At 44.2% G+C, this 20,363-nt stretch overlaps 1 protein-coding gene and 1 long non-coding RNA gene across 3 annotated transcripts in view; one reads left to right on the forward strand and one right to left on the reverse strand.

Moving 5' to 3' along the window:
• Positions 1–20,363, reverse strand: part of Hacl (2-hydroxyacyl-CoA lyase) — a 39,863-nt gene that overhangs the window by 3,909 nt on the left and 15,591 nt on the right. The window contains exons 10-16 of one of the 2 annotated variants that reach the window (XM_077659356.1): positions 19,466–19,549; positions 18,942–18,950; positions 15,688–15,789; positions 14,746–14,799; positions 10,330–10,430; positions 8,174–8,332; positions 1,004–1,114 (exon numbers count right to left, since the gene is read on the reverse strand). In XM_077659356.1, coding sequence (XP_077515482.1) covers positions 1,004–1,114; positions 8,174–8,332; positions 10,330–10,430; positions 14,746–14,799; positions 15,688–15,789; positions 18,942–18,950; positions 19,466–19,549 — 620 coding nt within the window. The remainder of the gene's footprint in view (positions 1–1,003; positions 1,115–8,173; positions 8,333–10,329; positions 10,431–14,745; positions 14,800–15,687; positions 15,790–18,941; positions 18,951–19,465; positions 19,550–20,363) is intronic. The other variant, XM_077659357.1, reaches the window with a different exon arrangement.
• On the forward strand, positions 5,072–5,674 carry LOC144125716 (uncharacterized). The gene is made up of 3 exons (XR_013313411.1): positions 5,072–5,209; positions 5,310–5,431; positions 5,542–5,674. It is a non-coding gene; the product is annotated as an uncharacterized LOC144125716 (long non-coding RNA).

Genomic DNA, 20,363 nt, shown 5'->3' on the forward strand with positions numbered 1-20,363 from the left:
TTTTTTGCTATGCTCGGTTAATTCCAAAATCTCGCTAATTCAAATATTTTGGCGGTACTACCAGTGACTAAGAATTAAAGAGGTTTTATTGTCAGAAAGCTCCAGTCAGAAAGCTGTGTCGATGGGCTCCTTGCGACATGAAGGCCAGTAAGTACTATTGAATGTTTCACCAAGACCTCTCAGTGTATTCACATTGTACCATAACAGTGGCAAGGAAAAGGCAACACAATCAAGTACGCCTACTGTGCTCTTGAAGAGAAGAGCTAAAATCACATGTGAGAACAGTTCATTAGTTCATTAGCCAACTTTCAGCCCAAAGCACTTGCATGCAATGGCAAGTGCATATAACAACATATAATACAAACTATCCTGTACCAAAAAAAAAAAAAAACGCGCCTTTTGTTACCAGATATATTTCTAAAAGAAATGGTCAATTCAGCAACTTAAAATAGGTGCCTCAAATATTGCAGCCTGGTCTACATAATGCAGTTCAGCTATGTACAGAACCATACCTTGGCACCTTGTGCTTAAATGTGCTAAGCACTGGCAGATGGACGAGGTATGAAACCACCGAAGTAATTAAAAACATCACTGAAGTTCACAATAACGTCATACAAAGTAATAAAATGGGATAAAAAAGTGAACTAGCACGCTCTGTCCTAATGGCGAACCATGGAATGTAACAGAGCATGGGCACTCATGCTTTGCAGTCATGCTTTGCAATGATGCTTTGCCAAATTGTGGAAAGGCAGGTGAAAAAAAAGTGCAGAAACATGTTTTTAGCTGTAGTGCCATTAGCTACAACAGTGACAACTGTACAAAAATTACAAGCAATTTGCAGCTATTCACCCTACTTAAGCAAGGCAACTTTGCAAAGAATTGTGCAGTGACAACAATCAAATGTACAAAAACTTAAAATGAAATGAAAGCTATAACAAGCCTGCCTCCTGCAAGGAGCTAATCAAAAGAGACGCAACTTCCCAGAAAGGAAAGAAGCACTCACGAGATGCAGGGATGCACTCCTGACTGCAGAAAGGACTCCCAGGTCTCGCCATCGAAGCCGTTGTAAATGCCAGAGTTATTCATGACTATGACAATGATTGGAAGCTTGTACCTGCAAGGAAAAATGCAAGAAAGACTGTCACAGCATAACTGAGGTGCTGGAACAGATTAGCACGTCATGGACAACTTATGCCCTGTGAAGAACTTACACCGTGAAGAATAAACTTGTAAACTGTGGGGTTAACGCCCCAAAGACACACATGGGCCATGAAGGAAGGAAACTGTGGTGGAGGGCTCCAGATTAATTTAGGCTACCTGGGGTTCTTTAATATGTGCTGGCATTGCACAACCCATGAGCATTTTTGTAATTTCACCTCCACCGAAATATGGCCACAGCAGCCAGGATTAAACCCATGACCTTTGGATCAGCAGCCTAACACCAAAACCACTAAGGCACCATAGCGGGTTGTGTGATGAACAAACAGTGATTGCGCTATACAACTACTAATTCTATGCTTCGCGATGGCTCAGTGGTTACGCCGCTCGGCAGCTGACCCGAAAGACGCGGGTTCAATCCTGGCCATGGCAGTCAAATTTCAATGGAGGCAAAATTTTATAGGCTCATGTACTGTTCGATGTCAGTGCACGTTAAAGAACCCCAGGTGGTCGAAATTTCCGGAGCCCTTCACTACAGCATCCCTCATAGACTGAGTCGCTTTGAGACATTAAATCCTCTTAAACCAAACTACTATAATTCTAGAAGTCATTTCTGCCAATTGCTCAACTTGGAAGGCAAAGTCAAAAGAACCTCTTCTTCTTGAAGGCTTTCAGAATGGAAAGAATTCACTCCCCAATCTACAAGTTTTCTATGAATAAGATTTCAGATCATTACAATGAGTGCATCCCTCAGTCCCCAAGTCACGTTGTGTCTCTATATAGAAATACCAATGGCATAAAATATGCCATATGCCTCACCGTTCCTCAGCCAATTCAAAATAAAGCACAGTTTGTTTTTGAACATTACTCAAGCTTCATATGTGCGGTGTTCCAGCTAACTTTAGCCAAGATTTCAGAATATGCCAGCACATAACAGATGGACTCAACTTCAACCAAAGTCAGAGTATTTTTATACTTTGTTTAATTGAGCAATTAAATAAGCTGAGAAATGAACTTTTCAGCTATTGCATTTCGGGCAAAAATTCTTGTGCCAAATTGTAGAGCAAACCAAAAAAATCTCAAATACACAAGTTTTTGTTTTGATACCTGCTTTGCATCAGTTTTTTTGCTTAGAACAAAAAAAGCCTGCAAAATAATGAAGAAACCTACGTGTCATTCTTGCGTGCTGTGACAGCAGTGCTCTCAAATATGTAACTTGCAAATGTAGCTGCGTTCAATGCAGCTGCAAGTGTGACAGGACCAAAATAATGATGTGCTGGTGGCAAAATTGAAAGTAACATCTGCGACCTGACTGCATTCAGTGTGGAAAACATCGGGCACTATGGTTTGTGGTAGCAATATGTAGGCCAAGACACTAAGCAGTGTTCCTAGACTTTGACTGACATTTTGTGTCTTGTGCCTCGAACCTGGCATCTTTGCGTATCGTCATGTTTTGCTCCTGAAGTTGGTGATTGCCCTGTGGCGCAACCAACTTGCTTCTGTCATCCGTGTGTTTTTGTGCAGAATATTTCCTCTTTTGCAACGACTGCTACACTGCTTAGTATTTTGGCCTGCATATCGCTACCGTGAACCACATCGCCTGGTGTTTTCCATGCTGAATGCAGCCAGGTTGCAGGTGTTATTTTCAATTTTGCCGGCTGCGCCGTCATTTCTTTGGCCTCACACAGTACCACAGAGTGCGCCTATGTTCACGAGTTCCACATCTAACAGCACTGCTGTCGCTGCACGCAAGCACGTGTTTTTTTTAAATATTTCACGGCCCTTCTTTTCAATGTGAAAAAAACTCATCTAAAGCAGGTATCAATACAAAAACTGATGTATTACAGGTTTTTTGGGCTGCTCCCCAGGTGAAAATTTCCTGCTGGGAATCTGCTGGTTTGTACTGGTCCCAGCAGCAACTTTGCTGGTTTCGGTCTGGGCCTGCTGGTCCCAGCAGCCCACTTGCTGGTTTTGGTCTGAACCTGCTGGTCCCAGCAGCACTACTTGCTGGTTTTGTGTTGGGAACTGGTCCCAGCAGCAACCTTGCTGGTTTTGATGTCTGAGCCTGCTGGTCCCAGCAGCACCACTTGCTGGTTTTGTGTTGGCGGATTGGTCCCAGCAGCAACCTTGCTGGTTTTGTACTCAATCAACTGGTCCCAGCAGTAAACCTGCTGGTTTTGTACTCAGTCAACTGAAACATATTGTTGCTTTTAAAATCAAGTAGCCGGTCGTCAGAAGGGTTCTACTGGTCTCAGTAGAGAAGAAACCGGCTTTATATTGAGATTATTATTTACTTGCCTGGAGAAAAACTGATCAGCTGGGAATTCAACCTGGCGTGTATTGGACCAGATGACCTAGCTAGTTGGAAACCAACTAGACATGACTAGTTTCATTCAGAAGGTGTGTATTAACAGCCATTTGGCAACAGCTTCAGCGCTTGAAACTTGAGTATTTATTGGGAGACAGGTGTAACTAAATAAAGAAACACAGTGACAAGCTTCTGCGACAAGCTTCATGCACGGCTAGCAGTAAAAGTGGAACTTCGCCTTGTGAATTCCAACTCCAACGCTTTTCTTAAAACGATACTTCGTCAATGGAAGATCATGCCTATCAAGAATATATAATATCAGTCTTTGAAGCGCTTTGATTGCCTTCCAAGACAATCCACACTCAATGGCAAAATTCACAGTCAGTGCAAGGAAGTCCTCAACAGTTAAATTACTGCATTGCGTCTGATCTGACGTCTCAGGGTGCTCGGAAAAGTCAGGCAGTTGCGTGTGATTGCTCGACGAAGTAGGAGTTTCCGTAGGACCTGACCAATTATAGCTGCTGCCATAATCATCCCCATCATGATGCGTGGCCTGTGGTGATGTCTGCGCTGGTGAAGATGACCGCATAGGTCCTTGCTCTGGCGAAGCTTAGCGTGTAGATCCTTGCGCTGGCGATGGTGGCGGCCGCGGAGATCCTTGCGCTGTTGACGTCGGGTGCGCATCCCCTTGCACTGGTGACGATTACCGCGTAGGCCCTTCAGCTAGAGACGGTGGGTGCGCAGACATCCGAAGATAACTTCTGGTGGAAGTCGGAAGACCAGCATCGCAGCCTGGGTCAAGACAACGCCGGTACCGCTTATTCCTGCGGCCCATTCTTTCAGCTCACTGTGACAATAATACCACGGCCACCATCCGAATAGCACTTGAACGTCGACCGAAGAGAAGCACTAGGCGGGGATTGCTGTTGCTGCTGCAGGATTTGGATATGGGGCTTTCTCTTTGTATCGGGCGGCCCTTACAAAAAAAAAAAACTCTTGTCCTAGCCTATTTTGCAGGAGGCCCTACAGTTACAGAAAATATACTAGTTCACTGCACTACAGTCGTCGAGTTGAACGAAGCGTCTAGTTGGATTTGGATTGGATTTAGACAACCTGGACTGGTGAAAATGCCGATGTGGCTATCCTTCAAGAGCTCATTGAACTGATTTACGAGTAAATTAGCACATTTAATTACATGAACATGCCACTAAAACTTAATAAGTAACTGTGTATCAATTGTTTTGTTTTAAACCAGTTTTGAAAAACTTGCTTACTGACTACCTTTTTTCTTGTCCGAAGTTTGTCGCATCGATTTTTGGAGATAGCAACATTGGGTACCTGTTTACTTTTCTTTTCCCCTTTTTCCCTGTCTTCTCAAAGTGCACGGACGAGTATCGATCCCCGTCTCTCTGTTCTATCATACTGTGGCGGCTTTTAGCTTTTTAAATTACTTCGCTAATCCGAACTTATTCAGTTAAATAATCTGCGGCTGATCTGCGCTTGCAGAGTTATTAGTGATCCTTGGTGTGCATCACGCTCCACAGACACGTGCGATGTTTGCCGTTGTCAGGTTCGCGCACGATATAGATAAGTTGTACGTGATTCCTGCAAAGGATATTACGAATTTCAACCCGAAAAACAACACAGACTTCAATACGCGGTCTGTGTATACCGCGTTCTGGAGAGATCCGCTGGACGGAAAGGACAGCAGTCACTACAGCACCCAAGTCCTGATGCTAGGAGGTAATGGCTCAGTTTTGTGCACCTTAATTGCATGAGATTTTGCCACGCGAACTGGGTTACTATAATATATGTGTGTGTATGTCTGAATTTCTCACTGCAGAGTTGGAGAAAGAAATCCAGGAAAGGATGAAAAAAAAAAGACTTGCGATGCCAAAAATTCTAGATCCGCATGATTCTTCAAGTGAGACATGTGAAGAGGAAACAGCAGCCCAAAAGAAGAAGGTGTGCTTGCATTGTGCAGTGTTATATCTTGTTTCATTGTGCAATCTCGTGAAATTTAACCTGCGATGTGTTGTAGTGTATGCTTGTTGCAGCACATCCTGTGTTTTTAGTTTTTTCGTTCTTTAGAAGCAAAAGCGAACTCTGCTGGCATCCAAAAAAGCAGAGTATGATGAGACCATGCTAAAAAAAAACATGGACGATGCCAGAAGCAAAACACTGGCAGCTCAAAGCCGCGACAGCCGCCAAGTGGTAAGTAGTACGCCTGCTTAGCTATAAGCTGCCTTATAATTATCAGACACCTTTAAACGTCAGATTAAATCTGAAACCGTGAATGATAATTCTTTATAGGCCAAGAAGCGAGTTGGCTAAAGTTCTTTAGTTATTATAGCAAGTTGGGAGTTATGCGCACTATGCCCCTGCAATCACCTGCTGGATCATGCGCACTATGCCCCTGCAATCACCTGCTGGATCCTACTGTGTCACACCCCTCCTTTCTTTCATATGGCAGCTATCTCTGCAGCACCTTATTAACTGTTGTAAATACTTTTTTGCAGCCACGGTCAAGCACTGGGGTCTACAAAAGGGCGTGGACGTGGACCCCGTCGTAAAAAAACATCAACAGGATCCTCAGCGTGAAGATTCAAGATGTCGTAAAATCCAAGAGGAAGGATATGCAGTGAACTGTCCATTCACATGAGAATAAACATGCTAAACTGCACAAGACAAGTAGAGCTTCTTGCCTTCTCCTGCTGTTGAGAACATGCAATGCATTAGTATGCGTCAAAGCAGCAAGTGGGAACCTGTGTCCAATGAGCTGTGTTTGCTTGGCAGTCTCGGATGAGCAGAACTGGCATGTTAGTTTAGCTTAGGTTCCTCAAATTCTGCGTGAAGGAACTAGAACAATAGAAGTGATACAAATACCAGACAGCACTGTATTTGTGGTATTTGCCTCGTTTCTACTGATGTTATTCTTTCACGAATTTCGAGAGGTCAAAAGCTAATTTCAGTGCCTGCTGGTCCCACTAACACCTGCTGGTCCCAGCAACAACTGCTGGTCCCAGCAACGCCTGCTGGTCCCAGCAACGCCTGCTGGTCCCAGCAGCTCCTGCTGGTCCCAGCAGCTGCTGGGAATCTGCCAAAATCCCAGCAGTGTTGGGACCAGCAGATTCCCAGCAGGAAATTTTCACCTGGGTCTACAATTTGACACTAGAATTTTTTTTTTTTTTTCAAAACGCAATAGTAATTGAAAAGAAAATTTTTTCAGTACATTTAGCACCATATTTACTCGTGTAATGACCCCACTTTCTTGCTAGAGAAGTCAACGTCAATTTGGGGGAGGGTTCAAAATGCGGGAAAAGTGACATTTTTTTTAGAGAATAAAAATTTCATATGATATGCCTGCATGTGCGCCCGCCCGTCTGTCCACATCAACGAGAGCAGGCGGTCAATCCCATTCACGTCACTTGTGTTTACAATTGTTCGTTCGAAAGGTGTTTGCTGTATCACTGCGTGATCCCACGATTTTGTGATAGGTGACAATGCTGGCCAATCGTGGCGTGATAGAGCAAGCATGCTGAAAACCAGCCCTGAAAGCTAGGTGCGCATTGTTTATGCATGGTTAGAAAAGCTCGGAAGATGGTTACGAGTGTGTAATGCAAATGTTTAACTCTTTCCTTACCGTGCCATAGGCCATATGATTTTAACCTGCCGCCAAAAATGCAAGACTGCGCTCCTGGACCAGCTGTGCCATCTAGTTTGCTTCAATAACACCACTTCTTTGGTTCGAGTTTTGTTTTTTCATTGTCTAACGCAAGGAGGCGATGTGAAAAATAAAACTTTGACCAAACGCAGTCTGCTAGTCAGCGTACCACCGACTGGAGGCACGCCTGTTACACCGCGCACTCCTGGAAGGCGAAAAGCTGTACTGAGCACTTTTTTTTTTTTTTTAGAGCAGCTGTAGTGAGTTAGACAACCATGTGGAATGGTCAGATTTCAGTTTTGATTGCGAAAATTCGTCTCAGAGGCACATGCTTGTGCATGTTTGGTTTTGCCGTTCATGTTGAATTTTATTCAGTGCGTTTGATTTGTAAATGATGAGACTAGTTTTATTTGGTGCTTTAGGGTCTTTGCAACATACTGCCAAAATGTTTTACCAAATGCTCCAGCAGATTCTTGATTACGATGATGTCAAAGAAGGCCAGGCTGCCTTTTCACCCATCGAACCCATTCACTACCAACCGAAAAAAAAAAAAGGAAAAAAGTAGAAGTTGCAAGCTCTGCTATAAAGAAAACAAGAGAAGAACTCAGAACAAGTGTAATGTGCAGCACATCCCACTTCTACCTCCACTTCATGCCGTCATGCAACGCCTTTCTCCAGTGGCACAGCAGTCATATTGCCTAACTCGAAATGCCACGGAAAGTGCAGCGTATTTTGTACGCAGCTGAAAATTGCAAGAATGGTAGCTAAGGACATGTGCAACGATTTGTATATTTTAAATTTTTGTAATCAATTTCTGGCTCAGTGCAGTGGCTTATTTTTGCTTTGCTTGTACTTTTTTGTGTTACCAGCATATTTAACCAATCAATTTTTGAAAAGTTTAGCACGCACCTCTCTGGCGTTTTTTTTTTTTTTTCATTCGGAAGTATAATCAATAAGCTTGCTCAATGCCCCTCTTTGAGCAAACACTGGGAAAGAAATAAAGCCCTGTCAAAACAGTTCACATGCAAACTAATCTGACTTGCCTTGCAGCCGTCTCCATCTCCATGGCTGAGAAGCCAAATGCACTGTCTCCCTCAATGCATATGACCCTCTTGGATGACGACTGGGTCTGGCACCACAGAGCAGCTGCAATGGCAAAGCCGACACCTACCCCCATGGTTCCAAATGTGCCAGCATCCAGCCTGCACAGAACAATGTACACTATTAAATATGGCCTCATAATACATGAAAAACCAAAAAAACTGACAGATGATTACGACAGTTGGTAATGCGAAATTTAAGCGCAGCTCCTCACCCGCCACCTGTCACCACCGGCAGGTGGCGTGTTATGCTGCTAGCCACCCTCCGAAATCTTTCCGTGACAGCCAACTTAAGGCTGTTCATTCCTTCACTCTCACTGTGGCAGGTGGTGCTTTGCTGTGCAACTACCTGCCTTGGTTGTCAGGTGGCACGTTACTGACGCCGACGACTATGGCGCAGAAACCACAAACGGGCGCCTAAGAGCTGCACTCTAAAAACTTGCAGCTAGCTGCATCCTAAGTTGTTTCATTACTCTGCAACGAGTGCATGAAAGCCGCAGGCATGTTCCTCAGTCCTTAAAAGCTCTTTTCCGTTTTTTTTTTTTGAATAGACCTTAAATGTCTGGTTTCACAAATGTCTAATCACACTGCAAAAAGGTCTCAAGATGCAATGAGGTGTTTCACGGCCGTCACTACAAACAAAAACAAATGTTACTTGTGAAGCACTGGTGCAAGTTAAAGCCAAATAGAACTTCCTGTACAGGAGGAGAGAACTCCATCAAGGGAACTGCTGGTTTTCTCAAACCTCCTCCACCATTTTGCAATTTATAGAAATAAACTTCATTATTATTACTATGAAGCAGCTACAAGGATGAGTGCACAAGAGTGCTTATTGCAGCAAATGCTACATAGAAAATGCAGGTGTATGTGAAATACTGCATATAAACATCAAACAAGAAGGAAGATGACAGTTCCATAGTGATAATCCAGAACAAAACTTCAGGAGCTACAGAAAGCATTAAAAGAACAGAAGACCACTACAGCCCTTCTCCATGCTAAGCTGCCTGTACCCATGTATAAGCCAAATAAGCTACAGTAAAACCTTGATAATTCGATAGTATAGTTAATTTGAAATTCCAGATCATTCACAGAATTTCTGCGGTCCCATAATTTTTAATGTAAATTTTATCAGATAATTCATGCAACAGATTTCATCTACTTGGTTAATCTGCACACTTGGGGTGTGATGCAGGCATGCCCTAGTTTTCCAAAAACTCGAGACTACCAGAGTTCAACTGATAACACAACATCATGCGGTGTATAATTGCAAGCATGCAATAAGCAATGCAATGCTTAAACGGACTTTTCAATGCTTCAGTTGCCATTGCGCATACAGCAGCGAAACTCTGACTTAGTGCGTAGCACGATCATGTCACACCCGCTAAAGCGACCTTCTGCAATTCACTGATGCCTGATCGCCAACCTGTTCAGCGGCTCTTGCGCTCAGACCATGTCAGCACCAGCATACTGTATAGTCCCTATTTCATGCGCAAGGCGTGTGCTGGCACAGAAATCGTCGTTGCAGAAATGCACCACGACGGCCCTGGATTTCTTGCCTACACTCTATTCTCATCGCTCCTTTGCAATTGATAGCTGCTCCTATCGCAAGCCCTTCTGCACATGCCTCTTAGAGTTGCACCACGCCATAAACCTGATGCATCTGGCCTTGACCCTAGTGTGCTGAGAACAACGAAATATAAAAGTGCCAGAGAACAGTGACAACTGTAGCCAATCACAAAGTTACATCAAAAGAGATGCATTACAATGTTCTGCAAACGTCGAAACCAGCATCACCTAAATCATGGTGACTAGCAATAACGTAGTGGCCAAGACGGGCCCAAACAAGCTCCTGTCATCGCCAAACTTCAACTGCAGCTTTTTTGAGCAAGTGACTCAAAGTGCTGCACATGGCTGAGCAACATTCTGCGCTTGCATGTTTCCTTTTTGGGTAGTAATTCAAAAACCCACTTAATCCTAATATTTTATGTAGTCTGATGGGTTTTGAATTAACAAGGTTCTGCTGTACACGTTTTGCTCTCTAACACTTCCGAACACTTCTTGCTTTATATGAATGTGACCTCAGAATAGCACACCCTCACCGGTGCCGCGGCAGGTAGTTGGGCAACATTGTTCGTCCTATGTCCATTGTGTTCGCTCCCTCATTCACTATGACTGCATCCTTTGGAATGAGGTCAGCAATCTGCAAACATTCCCGGAAGCAGAGGTAAAAATTAGACACACTCAAAACACCAAGGTGTCAGCTGTCAGCAGTTTTTGCCAGTAACCTTTGTGAACAATTGTCAAAATGCAAAATTATACACTAATAGCAAATCCTACTGTTTTTATAGCAAAATATTACGATTAGGAGTGTGCAAATATTGAAATTTCCGAATGCAAGCATGAATAAAAATGCACTCGAATATCGAATCAAATCTGCTCGTGCGCATGCACGCACGTGCACACACAAACATGCACGCACACGTGCACACACACACATGGTCTTTGTAACCGAAATTAAAACTAGACTGAGTCAGCATCATACACAAAAAAACAATGTGCACAGAAATGTGAACTGCTAGATAAGACAGCATAACAGTATGCAACCTGTAATGTGGGCAAGTAAAATGAGAGATGAAATGACATTAATTTGGAGTTCAAGAAGTGCCCTATACTCCGTTTCAGAAGCTATTTGCAGCACTGTGGAAGGTAGGGGGCACCCTGAGCCAATCAGGATGCAAAGCACTACATAATTGTGGTCCTACGGGCCTGTCAACCCCGTGACGTTGACAGGTGGCTCCATCAATGTGTGAAGAAAGGTATACTGGTATTTAGCTTTTTTTTATTTCTGTAGCAGGTGGTAGTTGGTGTCTTACATTTTTTGTTTGTTTGCTTTTGGACGGGTGAAAGCCCGTTCCAAAGGAACTGGCCCAACTTTTTGTAGCGATAGCTACATTACGGTAGCATTTCGAGCCTTCGGAGCAGCTGCTGGCGGCGCGGCACCGTGGCTGATCACGTGGTTCGTCACGTGGTTGGTCATGTGGTTGGTCACGTGGCCAAGTTCCACTCAGCCAGCTGTAGCTATCGTGTCACTCCAGGATTAACCAGAGCTAAACCACCGCCAATTTTTTTTCCTTTTGCTGTCACGTCAGAGTTGTTTTCAACGTCTCTGCCACAAGTATATACAAATATTTACTTCAGTGTGGCCACTGCCCCAGGAAGCTGGGTCGAATACAGGACGAGGCAGCCGTATATCGATGGAGGTGAAATGCAAAACAAGCCCATGTGCTGTGCGATTGTCAGCGCACAAGCAGTCAAAATTAACCTGGAGACCTCCACTAAGGCATCTGCCATAGCCCATCAGAAACATTCTCGTTCTCATTTTTGCTACTCTCACTGTGATAATAATGAATGACCTCGACTTGTACACATACAAGTAATGAATCATGTTAGCTGTTAGAGGGGTTCACATCTCATCGTCCTCATCACAACTCAGATTGGCACGGATGGCTGTTGTGTTCTCCAGGTTAATTACAACAGCAGGACCTTGGTCGACAACATCGTCGATGATGTGGTCCAGTTTTCTGATCACATCTTCCTGTTTAAGAACTTGCTCCACATAGCTCTTACACTTGTCAGCAGTCACTTGCATGATGCCTTGCCAAACCAGAGGCTCCATGTCTCAGAACTTAAACGTCTTATTTGACACGCAACGAAACCCTTGATGTAGTTCCAAGCTCTACAGGGCTTAGCTGGCAATGGTAGAGTGGCAGGTGCACAACTCGGTGACCAGCAGCTTCAGTGATGCAGTCCACATGGTATTAGTCCCCACCTGTGTTTACGCTGTCAATAAGTTTCATGAGCTCTGCCTTCACCATGTTGCTGCTCCACACTACACCTTTTCCGGACAGCTGAGCCTGTACATTGTTCTTGAAACTACTCTTGAGCGGCAGTTTATCCTGCTTCATAGAACGATATGGTGCGTTATCCATGACTTTAACACTGCCTGGCCGTAGTTGTGGGAGCAGTTTCTGGGTGAACCACTTTTCGTAGTGGTCCCCATTCATTTCCTCATGGTAGTCGCTCGAGCTTTTCTTAGCTCTGAAGACTTCCACTGCGCCTTCGATGAAACCACGTTCTCTGCCGTAATGCGTCAAAATAACTCTGCCACCTTTATCATTGCAGTTTTGAGACCGGTCGACAGTCCAGATCGACATGTTTCGTGCGCAGACTGGTGGTGCCATCAACTTACACCCGACTACGCGTGTGGCTGGCGTTCACACGTTTCAGCACTGAAAAAAATTGGCCTGCCCTTGCGTCGCAGCTCCGTTATGTGGTGCAGGTACTGGCAGCGACACTGCACAATGTGCACCGCTTTGATCAGCAGTGAATTCCGAGAGCGTTTCTTGTACTGGAAGCCAAGCTTCTTCAGCGTCCTTTACATAGTCATTGTGGATATGGTCAGCAGCACGTCGTCCCCTTCGAAACGCTGCCCAACCTTGGCGATAGTTGGTATTTCCCTTCTCTGGAAAAAGTTGTGCATTACCCTTTGCAACACGTTCACATCAAAATTGTCCAGCTTCTTCATCCGCTCAAAGCCTTTTCCACAAGAACGCTTCTTCGGTGACGACACGTTGCCCGCCTTCTCCATCTGCGTTATCCACTGGTAGAGCGTTCGCTTCGCCTGGGTGAGTTTTGCAGTCCTCTTGATAACCAAGTTCAAACTTGAACTGCCCTCGCACCCTATGCGCTGCGCTTCAAGAACGTTTAAAGCTAACTGCTTCGCCAGCTTGGGAAAACCGTGCACATTCGATGGATGGCAAAAAGGCAACGCTGGCAACACAACCGACTCGGGTGGTGCCATATTGCCAGAAGACCGCGCAAAAGTCCTCCGCAGAGCTGTGTTCGTGCAGGCTTTGTCTATTAATTTTGCGACTGATTGAAATCCTCTCTATACTTTAAGAACGTCAGTCCAAACTGTGTTTTAATTTTCTGTGTTGACAGTTTGAAAAATAGTCTTGGACTGCTCAAATATTTGAGGGACTATTTGCTGTGCTCGTGCAGCCCTGATTGGATGAGAGAGCTCTACCTTTGACAGCGCTGCAAACAGCTTGTGAGATGGAGTATAATTATAACAAGGCTGAGTTAGCAAATCCCACACCCCACCCCCCTCACTTCCTCTCAACCTTTCCAACAAAATGAAACCACCGAAAATATGAACACACGGTGAAGCCTTGAGGAAGAGGCTCCATCACACAGCGTATTGCCACTGAGGAGCACGCAGTTTCACGTGCTGAAAGAACAACGTGGACATCAGCGAGGAGAACGCCCGTCTGTGTCCAGAAGTGGAGTGTAGCTGGATTCTGGCGCATGGGCAGCCAACAGTCGCCATCGCCGCGAGCTGCAGCAAAGCTCAGAAACTGAAACTACACGGCCATGCCATCTTTTTGGCCTCGATGCAGGACTCCTACTATCATCGCACCTCCTGCTATGCGCACGTCAGTCCACGTCAGAAGCGTATGGGCTAAAATGCACCATGCACTAGGCAGGATTTTTTACACAATCGTTTACCATGCCGGTGGCACCTCGACTCGGCCCACCTTGGGGAGCCCCATGTGAAACTCCATAAGAGGACTTTCCTGCATATCATAGTTAAACAAAACGAGACGGCAGAGCTCACACCAGAAGAGTTGTCAAGGCGACAAGAGGAGTGCTATTAGGTGTGGTCAAAAAATATGTAATCCATTGCAGAAGGACTGGACAAAAAGCCACGTGTTTTTCTGTTGTGACATTTCGAAGCAAGTAGTCTGCCAGCCCAACTGCGAAATTTCGAACCAGGCCAAAGCCTAGCACCGTCCGAATGTGACCATCTGTGCAATAAACAACAGAGAACAAAGCGAAGAGGACACCTGTGTACTGTGTTCCTGACAATTAAAACTTGATCTCTGGATAATATGCCCAGATACTGTGGTTTTGCCAAGGTTGGATTTATGAAACCTGACTGTATTTAGTAGCTGCCAAATAATCAGACATTCTCGAGTTGAATGTGAACAGCAAAACAATATTTGATTCGTTTTCAAACTTTCGAATTTGCACACCGCTAATAAGGACACAATTCCATACAGGAAAATGTTCTGAAATGATACAGTGCTGCTCCTCTTCTTAGAAGCTGAGCTGTGCTTTTGAAATCAAAAGGAAGCTATGCAAGGCTTCATGTTCACTGCTTAATCATTATAATTATTTTTTTCAATAGCAAGACAGAGCCAGTATGATATTAAAACAAACTGGGCACAAGCCACTAGCTTCCACTTAAAAATACTTAAATAAACCCCATATTTTATAAGTGACCACATGTTCTAGTGTCTCGAGGAAATGCTCTGTTGTGCGAACTGTGACAACCTACAAAACACCACCCAAAATATACAACTGCGCGTGGATATTTTGCATCATTGTTATCAAGTCATATTTTGACACCAAAGAAATAGGGATGCAACACCGCATGCACCACAAGTGCCAACCTGCTTGTAAGCTGTATGGAAATTCATGGGAAGTTGCTTGGATGACGACAGCTCCTGAAAGAGACAAGCAACAGATGCGTGTTAAGTCGGGCACTGTGCACTATCAGCGAGTTCCCGGTGCAACAGTGAAACCAAAACAACACATATGACAGTTTTCCTTGAAGGGCCAATGAAGCTATTGCAACATTAACAAATATCAAGCAGGATTACTACTTTGTACTCATGGCAGTTATGACTGAGAACAGAATTAATATAAACAGCTGCCGCCACGATGGCTCAATGGTTATGGTGTTTTGCTGCTGACCCAAGAGACTTGGGTTCAAATCAGGCCGTGGCAGTCACATTTTGCGGGAGGTGAAATGATAGAAGCCCATGTAATGTGTGATGTCAGTGCAAGTTAAAGAACCCCAGGTGGTCAAAAATTATTCGGAGCCCTCCACTACAACGTCCCTCATAGCCTTAGTCGCTTTGATATATAAAATCCCGTAAAACCAAACCAATATAAACAGCCATTATTTATTTATACCTGCCAAAATATTGCATGCCACAGAAACACATAAAATAAGCAGTTAGACCCACATAATGAGCACAAAAAAGGTATAAAACCATGAACTGCAAACCTATGTATGAGCAGCAGCACAATCTTTGAACTGTTATCCTGAATCAAATAATGGGGACACAAGCTATAAACAAATTGCTGCGTTTTCAGAAAAGAAGGGCCTGAAGGCTTTAGAGGACCTCATCACAACTAAACTACCATAGATAACATAAAATGCTGACCACATAGCATCACTTAATTTGTCCATAAAGGCACAACTTTACTGGCTGGCGATGATACAGGTCTCCACTGTTACCACAGCATTTTGAAAGCTAAGTTCACTCAATTTAAACTACTCAATACAGCTAATGTAGGCCAAGGAAGCCACTTCAGGGGCACCTCACCTGAACAGCTTTCTCATTGCTGGCCACTTTGCCACGCAGCGCTTGCCACCACTCTGTATCAGCAGGGTAACGCCAAGGGTCCTTGGCATGCTCTGCAGCCAACTGGGCAGGGTAAGCATTTTTTCAGTCCCTATGCCGGTCAACTCCACTGCATAGTGACAGCCTAACTGCTTTAACAACATTACTTCTCAGTTCCAAAGGTGCACTGATCTCAAGAGACACAAAACAAATTTAATTTCACACCTACCATTTTCAAACAGTTTTAAACAGGTATCCAATTCACTTTAACTAATTAGTTATGACGTGCTCAAAGTCAGTGAACATGAAGTATGCCCGAGTCATTGTCACTTCGCCCCAGTGACATACAGTCACCGCAGAAGGGAATGAAGCTTGGCAGAGCCAAGTTGAGCAATGCAGCCATTACTGGTCCTCCAGAGTAATTGTTCCTCATACTCCTTCCGCTTTTCAATCCAGCATGTCATGAGCACCTCGCACTAAACACGAAGCCAGAAGTAAAAGGTACAGCCATCACTTCTGTGCACAACCTAGAGGCGCCTCCTAATAGAGACGACAAACTTCTCTAGAGCTGTTCCTCATCCCTATCTACTTGTTGGTAAGTCACGAGTACCCACCCATGAGTACTTGTGACCACAGGTAATGCTGACACCTGGTTGATGCACCTTTCCTTTTTTTTTTCTTTTAAGCAGACTACTGAATACCTTGTGGCAGAGCTAAAGAAAGCATATCATGTGAAAGATAAGCATTTGCAATGTTTAATGCAAGTTCATTCTTCAGGAAAAAAAGGAGGGGAAAAAAATAGAAAAGTGCACAACACATATCAGAAACCCAGGTAGATATTTGGACAACTTTAGCACAGTGAGAAAGAAAAGAAAAGGCGAAGAAGGCGGTGAACACAGATATAAAACCTTTTCATTGCATGGCCTACTGATCCTATAAGCAGTGATGCTACTAGTGAAATGCAATTTGCAGCAATTTTATAGCACTAAAATTTCCAATTTGGTACATTTTGGAGCCAAGGAATGCTGATTAAGGAGCAGTCTGGAGCACTAAAATTTCCAATCGGAAGCACTTAGAGCCATAAAACATTGATTTAGAAGCACTCTGGAGCATGCAGCTTTTAGGTTCCAAATCGCCTAGGTTGGGAAACAAAGCTGGAGAAGTTCTGAGCGTGGTGTAAAGTTAAGTTTGTCATTGCTGGTACTAAGTCGCACCTGACAGCTCTTCATTTCCAAGTTTTATGCTGTATAATTATAAAGAGAATACCTTTGCGAGATATGTAACACTATGCTTACTTGAAAAGCGCATACATGGCACATATTCATTTCAAAGTTTTATGCTGTATAGTTATGAAGGAAATATACCTTTGCGAGATATGTCACACTATGTGTACGTGGCACATACTCGCAAGTACAGTAGCTAAAATGTGCTGATGCGGGGCTTTCTGCTTTTCTACAAAGCTTAAAAGATTTTATTAACTCTTCTCTACATTAAAATCTCTTTGGTTTTTCATTTTTGTCAACCAGTTCTGTCAAATTTTTTTACATGCTTGAGCTTGCCTCACTCGGAAGCAAATAATCAGACCGAGTGGAATCCGTATCCTTGAAAGCCAGGCTAGTCTTGACCGTTCCCTGTGTTGCCTGAAGCATAGTCTTTGACAACTCTACCGAATTGTGCAAAAAGCCTGCACTAACGACCCTCCACAATGTATAGCGCTTCATTTTTTTTAAGCAAATGGCAAAGCACCAGGGTAACCATGTTGCAGAACCGAAACAAATGGCAAAGTGCAAGTGCACCGACTCCACTTGCCACTGGGCTAGTATGAATAAGGTCGACACGGCAGTTAAAATGCACATTACAGCTATGGCACTGACTCTTGGATAAAATGAACGCCCCTGGATGTGGTTACAAGATGCAGGCACCAGAAGCCACATGCGGGAATGCACCGTGCAGCTGCCATGTCCATTGCTAACGTACATGAGCATCAAAAATTTTCATGCACAACATGCAAATGATTGGCATTATACGTATGGTACAGAAAACAGGAAAAGATCCTCCACATGAGATCAATGTTGCGCGAGAGAATGGAATGCGTGAAAAATGTGAAATACAAAGAAGCAAGATCTTTACGTGTGCTGCTATACACCGTTACTTTCGCAGACCGAAGTCCGGACGATACCCTGCTGCTGAGGAAGCGGTTTGAAATTGGGTTAACGACCAAGGAAGTAGGAGCCGTAATTAGTATTTGCTACGACAACACTGAAGTAAAGGAAAGCACTATAATGGAGGAGATGTGCATCCCGCACACTGAGCTTAAGGTGTCAAAGAAATGGGTGACAAATTTCATGAAAAAGAATGGCCTGAGCCTAAGGTGACGCACGACCGTATGCCAAGGTTGCCTGAAGCATACGAAGAGAAACAGCACGTTTCTGCACTAAGTGAGTGACCTAAGGGCAAAACATTTGTTCCTGCTTGGTCAAATCGGCAAGGCTGACCAGACTCCGGTCTGGTTTGACATGCCCCGTAAAAGGACCTTGTCTGGGAAAGGGGAGCACCAGGTTTGCCTGCTGATCACGGCCAACATATACAGCTGTTTCACGGTCATGTTCAGCTGCACTGCAGATGGGCCCAAGCTACTACCCTTTCTTGTGTTCAAGAGGAAAACGAGGCTGACGAAGGAAAGTTTCTGCCATAGTTATCGTGCGGGTGAATGAAAACTTTATAATTACGAAACTGTCCTCGTATGGTTTCGTCTCGTGTGGTGCAGGTGGGTGCACCGCTAAAACTCCTCAGCATGCTCATCCCGGTCTCCTTCACCGGCCATATCAGCAAATGTGTGAGAGAAGCGGTAGCGGACGCTGGACGTGACCGGTCCATCATTCCAAGCGGACTGACATTTATTCTTCAGCCACTGGATGTGGCACTGAACAAGTCAATCAAGGACCACATCGCTGCGTTCGACAATGAATGGCTCCAAAAGGAAAACCCAAAGACACCAAAAGGGTGGCTGAAGCGCACTTTTTTGAAAAAATCCGGCAAGATGCTGAATGAGTTTCCTCAAGCATTGTGGCGACAGAGTTGGTAAAAGAATGTATAATGGGTCATGCTGAATGAGAGTTTCCTCGTGCAGTGTGTTGGCAAGGTTGTTAAGAGGGCACCGACCAAGGCCAGGAATCACCGCCACCAGTCATTAAGTGCATCAATATGGCCAGCCTCCTCAGTCAGCAGACACTCACCCTGGATATCTGAGAGATACCAACAAGACAGATACGACCAGCATTAGGTTACTGTAAAGTCAGGAAAAAAGCAGCCACAAAAGAGAAGAGTCAGCCAAGCATTTCAGTAATTTGCAGGAAGGACTGCAAACAACAGCATGCTCAAAACTGATAATCAGAGCAAAATCTATGGAGGTTCTCTTGGTAGTGATCACCCGAGAATACAAAAGAAAAGCACGTGCTCTGAGCCCATTTACCACAACTTGGCATGCAGCTCCCTGCTGAGTAGACAAGTTACAAGTTGCGATAAAGGCAAACACATCTCTGAGTGGGCCTCATGCCTCGCTCATATTCTTTTCAACATTATTAAACTTGTGCCCTCCAAAACTTAGTTACAAGCCATAAAAAAGGTGGAAGTCACAAACCCAGCCAATATTAACCACAAAATTACAAGACATGCCATTTCTGCAATTAGTAATGCAACAGCAAGCAAGTACACTGCCATGAAAAAAAAACTTCAAAATTAAAAAAAAGTGATAGGAAACCTGTTCAGCCACAGCTCCCACGTCGCCTGACAATGCAACAGCTGCGGGTATGCAGCTGTGTAGTTCCTCTTGCAACAGCTCAACCTGCCAAGGACAGTAAAAGGCAGAAGACAAAATTACAAAAAAAAATTCCTCAACATGTAGTTAAAACAAACTGCACAATGCATGCACTGTGGCCTGTCTTGAATCCCTGTTCTGAGGTAAAATGCAGCATATTCACATTAAAGCATATTCCTGCCGGCAAGATGATGTCTGTTACCAGATAGCCGATGCTTTCCTGGAACATTACAGCATGATTACAGCACTATGTGCTTAATTCTATTTCAGTGCAGGGGTCCCTCCCTATGTCCAGAAATACCTGCTTGTGTGGTTTGCAGAAAAAAAAAACAAGCATTATGCTTGCCGAGTATGCACAGACACAAGCCACCTACTGCACAAGCTGATGACATGAATAAGTAAAGAATGCTCCATATGAACAAGTCTCCAGTGGAACATCATCATGACAGAGAAATGAAGGTTACCGTTTTACTCGACCGAATGTGCAGTGAATACAGTGTGTGGTAATTTACGGTTTCTGTGACCACCTCTTGTTTCTCAGGGTGCCACATTGCCAAAGTGTGAAGCCTTTCCATCTCAAAGCTGTTCCTTTGCATTCTAAGACATAACTATTGAGGTGATGCTGGATACAGTAGGTGATGGATATCATATTAAATGGCCGATCCAATCCAGCAGCAGCAGCAATGAAAGATCTCATGCACAACCTTTCACTCTATTATCTGATATCTTGCTTTGTAGGCAGCTCTATACAGAATCAGCGCCTACGCTGCTGCTTCCTGATGCGAGGGCCAACATCTGTTAGAGTACTAATAAATCAATGACGTCTGGCCCAACTGTGTTA

The sequence above is a fragment of the Amblyomma americanum genome, chromosome 3, assembly GCF_052857255.1.
Source record: "Amblyomma americanum isolate KBUSLIRL-KWMA chromosome 3, ASM5285725v1, whole genome shotgun sequence".
Taxonomy (NCBI): domain Eukaryota; kingdom Metazoa; phylum Arthropoda; class Arachnida; order Ixodida; family Ixodidae; genus Amblyomma; species Amblyomma americanum.